The 16,325-nt window shown below is 42.1% G+C and overlaps 1 protein-coding gene and 1 long non-coding RNA gene across 7 annotated transcripts in view; one reads left to right on the top strand and one right to left on the bottom strand.

The window, feature by feature from the left end:
* MCF2L2 (MCF.2 cell line derived transforming sequence-like 2) overlaps positions 1-16,325 on the bottom strand; it is a 181,237-nt gene that overhangs the window by 9,030 nt on the left and 155,882 nt on the right. For 3 of the 6 annotated variants that reach the window (XM_055817346.1, XM_055817345.1, XM_027783979.2), the window contains exons 23-28: positions 15,591-15,683; positions 15,135-15,213; positions 13,938-14,010; positions 10,623-10,732; positions 2,461-2,550; positions 229-300 (exon numbers count right to left, since the gene is read on the bottom strand). In XM_055817346.1, the coding sequence (XP_055673321.1) occupies positions 229-300; positions 2,461-2,550; positions 10,623-10,732; positions 13,938-14,010; positions 15,135-15,213; positions 15,591-15,683 (517 nt within the window). Of the gene's footprint in view, positions 1-228; positions 301-2,460; positions 2,551-6,645; positions 6,742-10,622; positions 10,733-13,937; positions 14,011-15,134; positions 15,214-15,590; positions 15,684-16,325 lie in introns of all 6 variants that reach the window. The other 3 variants (XM_005235543.3, XM_027783981.2, XM_027783982.2) reach the window with 3 other exon arrangements.
* LOC129785387 (uncharacterized) lies at positions 7,142-10,614 on the top strand. Its single transcript, XR_008749427.1, has 3 exons — positions 7,142-7,421; positions 7,690-7,834; positions 8,420-10,614. It is a non-coding gene; the product is annotated as an uncharacterized LOC129785387 (long non-coding RNA).

Genomic DNA, 16,325 nt, shown 5'->3' with positions numbered 1-16,325 from the left:
ATTTAGACAGTTTAATTTAGGGCCATCCCTAGGTGAAAGCTGGTAAATATAACATGAGTGCAGGGGACAGGCAAGGGGGTGACAAGCTGTGTTTATCACAGTTAAACAGATAATGACACCAAAACCCTAAAGGACTCCAGTGTCGTCTGCCAGCAGTGATGAGATGTTAATTGAGTAATATCAAAAGAGTGCCGAACAGGTTTTCATGCAGGATGGAAATACTCATACCTTCAAACCCCAGGGGAGTTGGGTCACTCTTTATTTCATGTCTCTTGACTTTAACTGCAGGCACAAGGGGACCTGTGTGAAGTTTGCAGAGTCACAAGGCTGTAAATATTGTTGAAGGAGAAACTTGCTTTCCCATTACCTGGAAACACTACCTGCCTAATACTTTGTTTCACCCGGAAAAATTACCAACCCTTAAATTCTAGGTGGTGAAGATAAAATAAACACTTCTGTGATGTGGAAACAGATCCCTTTTTGCAAAAGGCATTAAGACATAATAAATGTTATCTGCTTCCCATCAGGTTTCACAGATGCTTTCTCTCTCGTCCGGGAGATGGCACTAACGCAAGCAACTCACAGTCTCGGTTTTCTGCCCACGAGGCTGGCGGGGAAGAGCCCACAAAAGCCAACGCTCGTGCCCCACAGAAGTCGAGGGCATCTGTCACAGGTCCACGTACAGTGCTCCTCCTGTGTCCTGACTCCACATGTGGAGGACCGGCGATGTGACAGAGCTGAACTGTCAGCAGTGAGGACCAGCACACAGCAGTATGCAGTAGCCTTGAATGTGATGATCCACACACCCTAGCTAGATCTGCACTTGACTGATCCTGAGACAAGGCTCAAGCTTCGGTTCTTTTGTCATCTGAAGTATTTCCTTAAAGCACATGCTTTATTTAACACTTAATTGAAGAGCACTGATTTTGTTTTCTAGCTTTCAAATCATTACAAAAGTAGTTTTCTCAGCATTCCAAGAAATTGCCAACAGCTTTGTGACAGACAGGATCCTAGGACAGGATTTTTTTATATGAAACTGTAAAGAAGTTTTAATTTCCTTGTAATTCACACATGCTCTCTTTGATAAAACACACGAAAGAGCAACCCTTGGTTGCCCATTCTCTTTGTACATAAGTGCTTCTTTCTGTTCCCCAACTTTGGAAATAAATATTAGGAAATAATTCAGTCTTCCCATAACTTAGTAACAGTTACATATTTCTGAAGTTGTTGCCAATGACAGAAAGCTCTAAGAACCTCTTCTCCTGTGCTATACCCATCATTTCCACATAGTCATGTTTTAGTGCTATAATCTGAAGAGGATGGCAAAGAAACATTTGTAGGAAGCCGAAATATCTCATCCTTCCTTTGCCAATAAACCCCACTACACTCTCATTTTGTGACAGCCTCATTGCACAGTCAAGGACACGGTGCGTATCCTTCGTAACTATTTAGAATGCACTAACTACTGTGCAACCTTTTTTTCTGACAAATATATAGCAAAGGTTTTTATACAAATGAATTCAGCTGTTGTTCTTTCTATTTTAGTTTGTGAATTGTCCCACAAATCTTGAACTTGCAAATCAGTTCCTCCATTCCAGGAACTGCCAAAAGACAGTATATTCAGAATTTGATGTAAGACCATATGTTCTGTTCCCCAAACAGAACTCTGTAACTCTGACACGTAGGCATAGGTGCCTACAACCTCACTGATTTTCAACACAACCAGTTTGCCCAAATGCATGGGTTGCTTTTGAATTTAAATATAAGCACTGGTGCAGTAACTTAAAAGCAAATTTTGTAAAAGTGCCTTTTATCAAAATAATCACAGCTCAGAAGTAAAACTTTCAGAAGTTCCCACACAAACTACATAAAGCTCAGTACATTCTGGGCACCTGGCTCCCTTACACACATCTGAAAATTTCCTTGAAAACATAATTTCTAATCATAACTGTGATTATGCTAAATATGCTTAAACCCAGCATCTATTGCTACTTCATTTTTGGCTTGATTTCAGGCTTTCTTACCATCTGATGTCTGTTGAGGCTAAGCAATGAGGAGATTCTCTTGTCCTTGAAAGCAAAAATCCTAAACAGCTTTAAGGAAACAGAGAAATAATTTCTATTGAATTTCACTTTATCCAAACCAGGAAGAAGTTGGAAACCTAACCCCACATCAGCCAAAAATTAATCCAGTTTCCATGGAAACCAGAACCACTCCTTGAAGCCTATTATAGAGAAACTGAGTCACTATATATGCTGGCGGAACACCTTGATATACATTCAAAATGTCTTGGCCTGCCTCCCTGCAGGTGTTCTACTGGTTCTGACTCTTCTTCTAATGAAACCTCCTGCATTTATAAAAACTGAGCCTGATGTACTCACTCTGATAACAGCATTTGGCAGTAAATGTATCAGCCAGCAGGAAGGGAGAAGGGTAGCTAAGCAAGCAGCATGACGGTACCTTTGGTCACAGCAGAAGAATTAACTGTGGTGCTGGTGGAGGAGGCTAGGGAAAAGCGACGGGTAACTTCTCTTTCCTTAGATTCTGGATCTGGGAGGACAGACAGATGCAATGCAGGGCAGAATTAGAGGTTAATAAGCACTAAGGGTAAACAAGGTCCAAAGTAAAGCAGCAGCTGGAAAAGGTAAATAGAAGGTAGGTTGCTCCTCTAAAACAGCCAGGAAAAATGCCCTCAATGAAGTGAAAGCACAGAAAGGAGTTTATATGAACATATTTTCAAAGAAATTCCAATTGTATAAATTTTAATACTTCAGAAAGGAGAGTTATGCCAATTGATATTTTAACAACCAACTACTGTACAACTACAGCTACAAAACACAGAGAGATGAGCATGATGTTTAGAATGGGGTGTGTGTGTTTACAGATGAGGCTTGGATTATTTCAGACACACAACTGCTTGTTCTGTGATGACTGACCTGAAATACACCGAAAACCAAACTGTGGTTTGGAGCTCACATTTGTCATTTCTAGAAGTTAACTGTGTGAATGCCTGAAAGCATCTCTGAGCCTCCATCCTTCACTGTGCAAATCACCTTGGAGAAAGTGAAGGCAACAGAACTTTTTTTTGTTTACTCCAATCAGGATCCTGCCTTTTCTCAAAGCCCATTCAGAAGAAAACACAAATTCTCCAGACTACAGTATGAGATGTGAGTAGCATTTTTTACTCAAAATATTTCATAACCAGATCAGAGGTATAAATGGACTAACTGTTCACCAGCTTCAGAGAGCACATGATGTTTCAAAACACACTGAGGTCATCACACAGCTCTTAGACTGTGTCTACGCATCTACAACACATCAGTACACTTCTTGCACCTACCAACTACAGCAGCACCACTTGGGATAAAAAGTTGCCTGCTTACAAATATTTCAGAATTAACTTTTTAGTCACTTCTGCTGAAAACACTCTAAGCTGCGCTCATCAAGTGAGTATGTCCATTGAGACATGAGTAAAGCTATTCACATGCTTCATATCTTAAGTCTCAGTAAGGTACTTGAATGCTTAACTCAACCAGGACACAACCTCAGTTGAAAATGTTATTAGAAATGGCTTTAAATATTCTGTTGAAGGTTTTCAATTTGTCAAAAACTATTTGTGATTTTCATGTTTTGATTTTTAAAAACATCCAAGAAATATTTATGTAAAAATTAAGTAGTTGTTTCTGTTTTCACTGAAAAGTTGCCTGGGGTAGGTCAAGAGTTATTTCACGCAAACCCCTGTGTAGCACATGCTTACATGCTTTGCTGAATCTTTGCCCACATGTTCCTAGATGGTGCCTGTGGTTCAGAGGAATTTTCTGTTTCAGTTGTCCCCTTCCTCTTACCATGTCTATGTTCTTTTCTCTCTCTCTTACTTCTCTCCCTGCTGGTCTCCCCCAGTGTTTAACTGCCATACAGCACTGGAGTAAAATAAATTTCAGGTGATTTGATCTTTCAGGTTTAAATATCCTGTGCAGAACTATACTACTGTGAATATCTCCTTGCCAAGGATCTTAAAGTTCTCTTTCCCATTCTTCATCTTCACATTTTCTTATTGGAATGTTCAGTCACACAATGTTTCGCTTTACTTTTTTTTCCCCATATTTCTGCCTAATAAATGTCACATTCACTGTATGTTTCCAGTGGAGAAGAAATTTGTGTGACTGGTTGAACTGCAATTCCTATAATGTTTTATTATGCCAGAACATCAGGAAACCATATTAGCTCCTTAAAATCTCAGTGATTTTACTGTAGATTGGCTACTGTAAAAAGATTGTAAGTTCTGTACCTGCCAATGCACTTCCTTATCAATTTACTCATAAAAGCATATATATTCAAGTACATCCTTATCCGCACCTCCTAAAAGTCTGAAGAAAAATGACAGGTTAAACTCTGCTCTCAGTGATAATTACAATGGAATGACCCCACATTCAGACTGTTGTAACTGCCCTTATTAAAATACAAAGAAAATTCCACTTTATACTTATAGTGCTGGGCTACATTTATACCACGCTGTGCTCTTAGAGACCCTGTTCCACCTCCAAGGAATACGAGCTTGGTTCTGCAAACAAGGACATTAATCCTGACCCAGGGGTGGGGGAGATGCAGAGCGCTACGAGTGTGGGCTTTCGTACACTCGGGTGCCCGTTCTGGTACGGCTGTCTTGGTGGTCTCTGCACTGATGGAGTGCAGGATGGTAAAGTTTCTCCTCCAGAGTTCAGCTTTCTTTGGCCAAAACACCAAGGTGCTTATATACGTTTTCAACCCCATCATATCCAGCCTGGGCAGACAGTTCAGCAATGCTTTGAGCATTCATGTTCCACTGCCAGTTGATATCCATCAGGCAATTTTGTTTTTCCCCTAGTTAGTCCTGTTATTTTATTGTTTAAACCTTCCCTTTTACGTGTTTTGGACACGAACAGACACAGTGGGTCTGACCCAAAGTATGCTCAGCTCAGTGTGCCATCTTCTGCCATGACCAGTAACAAACCTTAGACAAAGGGGTCAAGAGCATTAAGGACAAGCTTATTGCACTAACTACCTTGTTACCTTCTTCAAGACCAGGTTGGATGGGGCTTTGAGCAACCTGGTCTTGTGGAAGGTGTCCCTGCCCATGGCAGGGGGTTGGAACTAGATGATTTTTAAGGTCCCTTCCAACTCAAACCATTTTGTGATTCTCACAGCTTCCAATCTGCCTTAACAGCCAGTCCATATAGCACTAACATGGCTTTGCATTGTCACCGCCCGCAGAAATCACAACACTCTGCAAATCATCCAGCCTATTTGCCAGCTGGTTTCCTTTAGGCCAGGACCAGATTAGTAACTGAACAGCACAACAAAGTGAAATGGGACATCGTGCGATGGAGGTGTTTCACAGGAATCTCAAGTAACCAGACCGAGCAAGTCTTTGAGCTGAGAGCGCCTATAGCTTAGAGGGTATGAACTCTTCCGAACTGTGCTTTGCTGTCTGGAATGCTGAATACAACACATGACACTTCACATGACAAGAAAAATTCAGATAAAAGAGCAAGAAAGGCCCAAACCAAAAGTCCAGATCCAAACTTGCCTGAATTACAGTATTATCCTGCATTTCTGAAATCTGTATTTTGTAATTGACTTCCCCAAGTCACAGGATCTGAAAACCACTCCCTTTTTTGCATTCAGAACATTGAACTGGTTTGTCCATCTTGGATCTTACTACCAAGTGCAGCTTTAACCTTGCATCCAGAATGTTAACTGTGCCGGCTCTTAGTGTGTTCTCATCTACTTTATAACGTTGTCATTTAATGCTACGGTATTTCTCTTTTTATCCTTTCATCTTGCTTCTTCCTCCTTTCCGCTCATCTCCATCACTGCACACTCTGCCTTTCTCTTCCAGAGGAAATATCATTTATCAGAACAGGAGAAAAGCCATATAATAACAATAAAAAGAGTAATTACATCACCTTTTCAGAAAGTGATTGTAAATAGTCATTAAACTTAGTTTCTATTCACATTTCTTTCTTTCCTCTAAAGTCTGCTCCTTGTACAGCCGTCACAGGAACATGCAATGCTCTCTACTCATGGTTATTAAGTGTCCTCTAAACATTTATGCACAAAGACTCAGAGCTCACCACTTTACAGTGTCATATAACATAATTAAACAGAAATGGCAATAAACCCCAGATCTTCTGAATTCCCATTCCACAGTGTAACCACTAGGCCATAGCTGAGCAATATTTGAAAAAACAAAGAGGAAACAAAGAGGTCCAACCAATAAGCAAATTAACACATAAAAACCTCATGCAGCACAACACAGAGATGATATTCTTCCCTTCAATTGCTAAAAGAAGTTAGATTGGTGGTTTAAAACAAATTCACACTTTGGCCCTTGAGAAAAACTGGAAATACATGTTATTTGCACTGTGCACCACTAAAACACCCAACCAGTCAACTCAAAGGTTGCCTTGCCAACACTGCTGTGGGAGCAATTTTTGGTAACAGTTTCTTTGAGAAGCCATATGCGTGCATCAGACAGGAGCATTTTGGTGAGATGCAGCAGCACTTTAGGAAATAGTGATGGATGGCACTATGGGATGGAGAGAATGTTGTGGAAGTGCGGGAGACAGATGGCCAGAGACCAAATGCTGCATGGGGTGATTTTACCTTTGGGTGGAGCTCTGCGGTTGGAAAGACCTTGCAATGTGAATCGCTTTCTAGCAAGCGCTGTGCGCTCAAGGTTAAGGCTGGTGGAAGCATCAACTAGGAGAGAGAGGGAGAGGGAAAAGAAATAAGGAAGGAAGGGTCAGCTGTTCAGCTTATGGGAAAGGAAAGGTTAGCACTGGATGACAACTAAAAATAAACAAATAAATAAATTTTGATTCAGTTCAAGGCTGAACAAGAGCTAATCAATTACAAAAGCGACATGAGGTCAGGGTGATTAAACCAGCTGAGCCAAACAGAGCCCCTGGGTTGAGTTTGGCTCACTGAGTTTTAATGGAGAACAACAAAACAAAGAAAAACACATGAAGGGATGTAGCTCTCATCAAAGGAAAATACAGTTTAGCAGCAAGCTTATTAAAAAGCATCTAGTGCCTTCTACTATGAAAACACACCATTGTGGTTGGAACAGCAAGGTTGTAGGGAGAAATAAGAGAAGAAGCCTTGCAGTGCAGGACATGGACAGACAGCAAGCATTGTGAGCAGTCTCACTTCTGCTATCCAGTATTAGCACCGAAGAGTCTGCTGTCATCAGTCCTGTGACTGATGTGCTCTCAGCCTTACCTGCTGAAGTCTTTCTAACAGCCTCCGAAGCTGGCACACAGTCATGCATTTGATCTCATGACCTGCTGGGATGTAAGGAATGCCATGCCAGCAAAGCTTACATGCCAAGCTCCTACATGAACAAGCCCGCCATGCTGCCTGACAGTCACTTTACAGAGGTAAGTCACAGCCAGCTCTATGTCCTGACACTCTGGGTTTGAAAGATCCTCGGTTACGCTGCAGGAAACAGGTGGCCCTAGATCAACCCCCCAGATCCACACACTCCTGCCAGATTCTAGATCTGCCCCTTTTTTTGTGTGTGCAGGTAACACACAGAAGGTTTACAACAAAGGAGCAGGAAAAAAGCCACGTGTTGGCTGCCTGGTTCTGTGTCTTATGATTTATTTAACCAATAGCTTTTTCCTCTTTATTTCATACATTGCCAAGTGAAAATCATTAGAGGGACAAATGAAGACCAGAAGTACAAAGGGAACATGAAGAGACAGTGAACCCACACTGCAACAAGCAACAGAGAGACAAGCTGTGCTTCCAAAGGAAAGCACATCCCATCACTTCCTGATTTGCAGCCAAGGTAATCCAGGATCCGAGGTGCCTGTAGATGGGTGTGATGAACAGATTTTAACAATACAGAAGTACTGTGTTGGTGAGGTCCAGCTCCTTTGACCCGGTGGCCGGATGGCAGCTTTGGGCCAGGCGGATGAACCTGGTGAGGAACCGCCCCTGAGCAGTGGTTTCATCTGCTCAAGCCCACAGCTGCAACTGGGAAGCATTTGGCTTTCAGACTGCCAGTGTCGGCCTAAGAGCCATTCCCTGCCATGGCTGCTCTCACTGGGAGGCAATCTTTGTAAAGATACTGTAGCTTATAAAGAATCCAGAAGCTGGTATAGAAAATATATTTACTTTCTGTTTGCATAGAGCAAGAAAATCCAGAGTATTCCATTGTAACAATCAGGCGGCAAGTACAACAGTGCATGTGTGTAGGGGTGGGTTTATATGTTAGTTCTTCAGCTATGCAATTACATCACTTCCCTGAGGGACCCCTTAGGATTTCACAAGTCCCCACAGCTTCTCAGCAGCGGCTGACCAGTAGACACTGGTCTCTAAAGACACGTTGTCCCCACCGGAGTTATTTCTAACCTTTTCGTTCATTCTGCAGGTATACCAAATAACCCTGGAAGCCATTCCCAAAAATAGTAAGAACTAGGTCCTGATGGGCAACAGGTTGAACATGAGCCTGCAATGCATACTTCAGGCAAAGGCAGCCAACAGCATCCTGGGCTGCAGTGGGCACAGACTTGCCAGCAGGTCCAGGGAGGTGATGCTTCCCCTCTACCCAGCACAAGTGAGACGCCCCTGGGGTGCCGTGTCCTGTCCTGGGCTCCCCCGTACAGGGAAGGCATGGACACACTTGAGTCAATCCAGTGAAAGGCCGTAAAGGTGATTAAGGGATTGCAGTGGCTGACATGAGGGGGAGAGAGCTGGGACTGTTCAGCCTGAGAAGAAAACGCTTGGGAATCTTTTCAAGTAAAGAAGATGGAGTCAGGCACTTTTCAGTAGAGCCCTGTGATAAGATGAGAGGCAACGGGTACAAATTGGAATATGGGAAATACCATTTAAAAATATGAAAAAACCCCATTTTTTCACTGTGAAGGCGGTTAAAGCCTGGGACAGTGTCCCCGAGGCAGTTGCGCAGTCGACATCCTCGGAGCTATTCAGAACTCAGCTGCACACAGCCCTGAGCAACTTGCTTCAGCTGACCCTGCTTTGAGCAGGGCACTCGAGTGGGTGGTCCCCAGAGGTTCCTGCAGGACCTGGCTCCCGTAGGGCTTCAAGTCAGTGAATCTACCGGTCAGGTCCACACACAACACTGGTCTGCACGTAGAGAACTCACCCGCAGGCACTTATCCGTAAGAACAATGAAACTGAAATAGCTTGCCCATAGTGCCCTCCCCCGCTGCGTTACGGAAAGAGAGCTACTGTTAAGTAACCCGTGTTCACGTGAACCGCATCGCTACCGGGAGCGCTACAGTCAGCAGGTGGCACACCCGTTGTGGCAGCCCCCAGCCCCGGCCGCCCCCGGCCCCCGGTGCCTGCCCAGGGCCGCCCGCCCCGCCGGGACCCGGCCGGGGGCGCCCCCGGGGACCCGCAGCCTGGGGGCCGTGCGGAGCCGGGGCTCCCGCCGGCACCGGCACAGGCACCGGCACGGGCACCGGCACAGGCACCGGCACAGGCACCGGCGCGGGGGGGAGCGGCCGCATCCCCGCGGGCGGGGGGCTCCGGCAGGGCTCCAGCCACAGCCCTGGGCACTGGCCGTGAGAAAGCGCGATACAGGAGAATGACAGTCAGCTCACAGGGCAACCCCAGTTCCCACACTCGTGCGTAAGCGGGACCGGTTAGAAAACATCAATAATTCTCCCAGGAATTTGTTTAAAAGGCAGTCTATGAATTTCCAATGAACGACTGCTTTTCAACGTTCCAATTTCTTTCAATTTTAAAAAAAAGTTTATATTTTTTAAAATAAATTTTTACTGAAACAGGTTTTCAACACTGGATTTTTTAATGAAGAATCCATAACTTTCTTCCTGGAATGAAAACTTACCGCAATGAAAAACGTTTTGGTGAATAGGCTATTTTACAAAGAAAAAATAGTCCTTTTTTTTTTTTTTTTTACCATCTCCATTTATAAAGGGGCCTGATGTTACTTTAAGCCTGATTTGGACATTAATCTCTTAAGACCTCACAACTGTCTTTTTTATTTAGTAGAAAATTCTTTGCTCTAATATTTCAAAATGCTACCTAAAAAAGAAACTACTGTTGTAAGATTTTCTGTTCCTGTTACTGCCAGATGAGATCCCATTTCTTCTTAGTGTTCATTTTAACCTACATTGTATGGAATATATTTTACTGTATTTATGCCCTCAGATAATGGCCACATATCCATTTATTTACTACACACTAGAGGAGGCAAAAGAATTTCTTTCACATAAAGAAGAAGATTAGCAAAGTCCACAGACAATCTTAAAATTAAATATGGCTAGAAACCAACTTAGCCAGGATATAGGTTAACATGTGTATACTACTGCCCCCCCAATTCTATTTTTAAAAAACACAAGCAGCATAAAGAGAACTGTAATGCAACAAAAATCAGACTTAAAAAATCGTAAACTGATAAAAAAAACCCGCTTTTTGGTGTTCAGGAAGTTTCATGGGACAGTCACTCAGCTTTGTAGCATTGGTTTTTTGATGTTGGGTTTAAACAACATACATCTAAAGTATCCTTATCAAACTCCAGAAATGAGTGGGCAAAATTAAAAATATTACCCTATGGAAGCAAAAAAGCTTCCTCTCAGAACCCCTACCTCTCTTTTGTCTGGCGCTGGGACTGGAATTCCTGTTTTTATTGTTAGATGCCTCCACGTTTGATGTCTCAGATTTGTTTTCATATATACTTGATGACTTCCTGCTATACCTTTGGACAAAAGAAATACAAAAATAGTTACATTCCTGCTTAATACCTAACAGAGCACCGAACACTAAGCATTCTTTTTTACCCTCAGATATGGAAGCTTAAGGAATAAAGGGCAGGTTCTAAAATTGTGTGCTATAAAAGTCTGCGTCTATGCAGGCATGTATGGTAGGAAAAGCCGTTCCAGTCCCTGCCCCCTTTCCACACCACACAGTAAGGGATGTGCTCAGTGAGAATTGAGAAGGGAAAAACGGAGGAATAAGCCTGTTGGCTGTACAAGCTCTCTTTGCAAATCCAACAGATTTGGAAGAAAGGGAGTGGGAAACCACGCTGAAAAGAGAAGCCCAGTTTTCCATCCTTTGTAGCATAAGTATACTTAACTCCAGGAGAGAAATGGGTATGGGGTGGTCACATAGAGGTCATAGCATACATAGAGGAACACATGAATTCCACTGACTCCAGGATCCCCCAACTTCTTTGTCTTCTGCTCTTCGGAAACATGAATCCAAGTGGGATATCCCTGTCTACAGCTGAACCACAGACGAGGGGACCCATCTTGCCAGATCTGCACAGATACCACCCTTGTCGTCTGTAATGGGAGTAACCCCCTTGACCCAGGTTTGTAGGGTGTCTGAGCTGCAAGGTTTTCTCATGGTAACCTCATTGTTTTGCAAATGTCTGGTGGGTTAGTTTGGGTGTTTCACTGTTATCTTTGGCAGACCGCTCCTCACATTTCATCGTATCTACACATTTGAAATATTCTTTCCCAAAATGCTTATTATTAACATGTATCAGCAATTGCATTGCTGTTTACAATTAATACGTGAACCATTATGCTTAACATTCCCAGGGTCTCTCTTGCTGTAAGGAAAGGTCCAAGATATCATTAAAAACTTACAAAACATTTGGAATACTAGAGATCTGTGAATACCTTTTATAACTACAAGGCAGCCTGGGACTCATTGCTTTGTATTTCAACCTCTGACCTGTTTCTGATGGAACCTTAACAGGAGGTCTCTGTTACCTCCTGTACTAAATCAAAATTTTGATTTTGCAGTCTGAAGTCATGTACAAAATGGGGCTCAAAATACATATGGGAACAAATCCAAAGCACACTCACATTTCCTTATTCTTTTTTCTCTGTTCCTTCCCAGCTAGGCTGAGATAACTGTGAAACACACAGCTGACAGAGTTAAAGATTTACAGCTATGAGAAAGACATGAAGAAAACACACAAGCTTCTCTGAAACAGCATCTGCAGTAAAACTCCAGGTGTTTGTGTATATCTATCTGCACAGGATATTTTTACATGGATGTATGACTAAATCAGTCATTTCCAATAAAGCAGATAGTTAAGCAGCTAGAACAATAGTCTATTTAAGTTTTGTATGTTTAAATAGATTAGAAAACAATACAGAAGGATCATTTCATTATCACTGAAATGCAGCAGCCATACCTTGAGAGAGATACAGCAGCAATAGGCACCATAGGGCATCTCATTTTAGGATTAAACAGTGAAACTTTGGGGAAGAATTTACAGAGAGAGAGTTTAAATAGATTAAACAGGACTTAGGGATGTTTAGTAACTGTCTGTATTAAGGACACTGGCTCTAAATGTCCCTTTTGCCAACACCTCAGCTCCAATCCTGAGTCAGCCCAGCCCTGCCTTATCTCATGGAACTGCAGCCCCAACTGCTGCGGTGGCATATAACCAAGTGACGGGAATGGTCTTTGTCACTGAACAGATAAGGCTCAGGGAGGGGAGAGCGTCCTGCAAACAGATCTCCCCAAGGTCGCAGTACAGGTTTAACAATTCCTAGTAGAATCACTGTTACACATGAGCAACCCAGGAAAGGATGTCTATTGGTTAGATAAAATCTCAATAATTAATTAGCCTCCAAGTACTAGCAAAGCTCTGATGATGCTAGTTGCTCTTTAGCTAATACTGTCTGCCACTGGCTTACTTATAGCACCTTCCACAACTGGGGCTGCTTAGTCATATCAGTCATAAACACAGATGATGCCTATGTGGGTGGGTATCACAAAGCCTAGCTTCTTCCTTCCTCCCTGTCTCCATCCAGCATCCCAAAACAGGATGCAGAAGGGGCTCCACAGTCTGGGGAATTCTGGATCCACTATTTCACATCAGCTAGTGCAAAGCCACCTTGTGCTGCAATTCCACTGTCCCTGCTTCTACTTGAGACACACATGACAGAGGATCAAGGTGGCCTCTGCTCACAATAGCCAATAGGGCACCCTGAACTTTGTTTCATTCATGAAAGCCCGGAGTATTGCTCTTTCGTGAAGACTTCCCATAACCACCCTGTCCCTGTAATAACTCAGCATCTGGAGCAGAAGCATCTAACCTCTCCTTCTCCAGCACAGTTGACAGAGTGAAGACAACAAGTACTTCATTTTTCCTTTGGTTTAATCCATTCTAGAACAAATAGCTAATCATATGGCTTTTCTTCCTGGAGTTAATTAATTTTCTGCTTACATATTTTGTCTATAAATTCTGGTCTGAAAATTCTCACTTTGAGAGCCTTACAAGAGGGGTATACCTCTGGATTGATTTGAAACATTTTTGTGATTGCATTTCATATTTTACTGGAATAATTTTATCCTATCCCCAAGGTGGGTTTACTGAAAGTTTTTCACCCTTAAATCTTTCCAGCTTAAACCTTAAACAACGCAAATGTAACCAAGCCTAGAGAAAATATGGTGCAAGATTAACAGTATTGCATCTATTTAAAATTTCTTGCATTGAGCTGCACAACTCTCAGAGGCTGGCTGTGTTACCTGGGGTCTCTTGGTTTGGTTGATCCTGCTAAAATTTTACTGTTTCATCCCATACCAGCTTACATTAAATTTGTCCAGCATTTGGGTCATTACAAAAATTTGCTGGCAGCTCCACTTAACATCCTGGAAATGTCCCATTACGTTTTATCTAAACTGGAGTAAATCTGGAGCATATGGTTCTTTTGCAAACCCAAATGATCACCTTTGAAATGAATTCTGCATTCAGAATGAGTTTAGTTTCCCCATGAGCAAAACATTTACCTGCATTTACATGTCTCTTAAGAATTCAAAGACAATCAAGTAAGTTCGTACCCAGGAAGCTAAACACAGAAAACTAAGAATTTATGTACTGCAAAAGCACAAAGGCAAGACAAAAAATGGCCCTGATATGCCACAATAGCTGTGGTTACCTGCTTGCGTTGGAAGAATCCATTGGTGCATGGTATACACTTTCAGTAATTCTTTGGTGCAATTGACTTGCTTCTGTTAAAGAAAAAGTAAAAAGAAATTGCTCCAAGCTGTATAAGTTGCTTCCTTGTTTTCCCATTAGTAAATATTACAAACTGTATCAGAAAGTCCCTAGATCAAGGCCTGAAACTGCACTGATAAGAATCCTGAGTTTCTTTGTCAGCAGTTCCTGCTGAAGTGACCGCAGCAGAACTCAGAGCAAAAAGGAGAAAGGATGAAGACAAGAACAGTAACAAAAGACCTGAGTAGTAAGCATTGTAAAGAATTGTTATTATGGGTTGGATTAAATTGCTGAGGCCAATGTGTGTAATTGTTTCCCTCCACTTAAGGAGGTTGTAAGAACTCATTGTCTGTATGAAACAGACAATTAAAATAAAGGTGACCTCTAAAGTTAAAGCCCAGGCACAGGTTTCCACTTCGGACAAAGTCTGCTTCGGAATCTGAAGGATGTGGGTGGAGAGGCTTTGCTGGCATCACTTTAAGGAGAGGGTGTCAATATTTTAGGTACTTATGAGGCTTCAGTCATTCACGGGTTTAGCACATCACAAATCACCTTAAAAGTGACATCTCTGTGAGAGAGGGAAATGTCAATCATGTTTTACAGGGAGATCACAAAGATAAAAAGATGGGATAACTGACTGACATTTAAAGCATAAGGTAGGCGACTAGATTTAAAATAGAAACCCTCAAACACCCAACAAAGCAAAACAAACAACAGGATGGAGAGCAACAGTTGGCATGTCCAGCCACATATGTGGAAGGAGATCTTTTGTGTCAGGTCTTGCAAGAAGGCACAGAGTGAAGACTGGGACCCCATCTGCTCACAGGCTATTGCAAAGGGGTGCGCTTCTAGGGCTGCAGTCTGAGAGGGAGAACAGAGGAAAATCACATTCCTCAGACTAACTGAACGGAATATTTTTCCATGCCATTTCTGAAGTTGAGAAATTTTATTTGATGAAGGACAAGGGTTTAAATTGAACAAATGCTGCAACCATGCAATGGATCCTCACACAGAAAGTCTGCTCTTGCTGGTTTCCCTGGTGGTACTGAATGGCACCGTAACTCATCCCAGCTCCATGTTGTCACACACAGCTACAGAAGGAAAGCAATGTTACCAGATCTCGCTCTGTGTGTCCTACCTCTACATGCTTCCAATTGTCCTGTCAGGACTTTGCGAATCTCAGAAATCCAGGTGTTTTTCAGCTCAACAGAAGATGCCTGAGAACAACAGAGGAAAAGGCAAAACAGATCTAATTAAAGCATGCTGCCAATCAGTTGGCTGCCCTGATCTACATTTGGTCTCGATTTTCCCAAGGAATAGAAGACTGTGGCCAGCAAAGCAGAGCACATTCTTCAAGATGGAAAAGTTGCCATGAATCTAAGATCCTGTCCTTGCTTTTCTGTCCAGCGTTCCAAGTAATTTTCCACTACTTTGTTTCCTCTTTCACCCAAAATCATGACCATTTTCAGAATGGTAAGTTTGTAATTTGAGTGCCAACAAACAGTGAAAAATTCACGAAACTGAAAACTTTTTAAAACACAATTCAACTGAAAGGAAGAATAGTCCTTGGGGAAAAAAAAAAGATTGTTGTTACCTGAATTATATAGACCTCTTCTCTGCCATTATACCAGATCTCAAACTTCTTGTTATCCCCTTTTACATTTTCTGTAATGCCCACAGTGCTCATCTGTTTCAAAATAGAAAAGAAGCAGCTGGAATCTGAAAAACGTCAATAGTCCTTAAACAATTTATCCTCTGAGAAGCATTTTTAAAAGGATGCATTCACTTCTGCACCTTAGGGAGTTATTAAAAGTAACATTCAGAACATGTTGCTTCTCAACATCTGATTTATCATTCATATTTTTTACTGTTATAGAAAAAAAATTAAGTCCTCAAAAGTAACACAAGTTAATATCTGATAATGAATTTATCCTCTTTGCTTTTCTTGCTTGAACTGTGCAACAGTTTTCAACCCTATCCTGGCTCTTGTCCATCTATACAAATTTTGAGTCTGAGGAAGATGGTATTTCAACTTGCCATCACTGACCTATTGAGAGGGAGAGGAAGAGGGCTGGAACAGGGCATTGTGAGATTTAATGACTCATCTGCAAATCCAGACAATACAAAAAATTCAATACAGTTTCGGGAAAATTTTAAAAAGAGGTGAGCAAGTAGCTAAGTGTGTAACTAGGCAAGACAAACAAGGAACTGAAGAACGTAATTCTAGGTTTGTTAAATGGTAAGATTCTTAACCCAAATTTTGAAGTCCAGCTGCTACTATGCTTACCAGCTTCCCATCTTCTTCCTGGATTTGTTTATCTCCCTTGTT

Source organism: Falco peregrinus, chromosome 12 (assembly GCF_023634155.1).
Source record: "Falco peregrinus isolate bFalPer1 chromosome 12, bFalPer1.pri, whole genome shotgun sequence".
Classification (NCBI taxonomy): Eukaryota; Metazoa; Chordata; class Aves; order Falconiformes; family Falconidae; genus Falco; species Falco peregrinus.
This window is presented reverse-complemented; position numbering and strand designations above follow the sequence as displayed.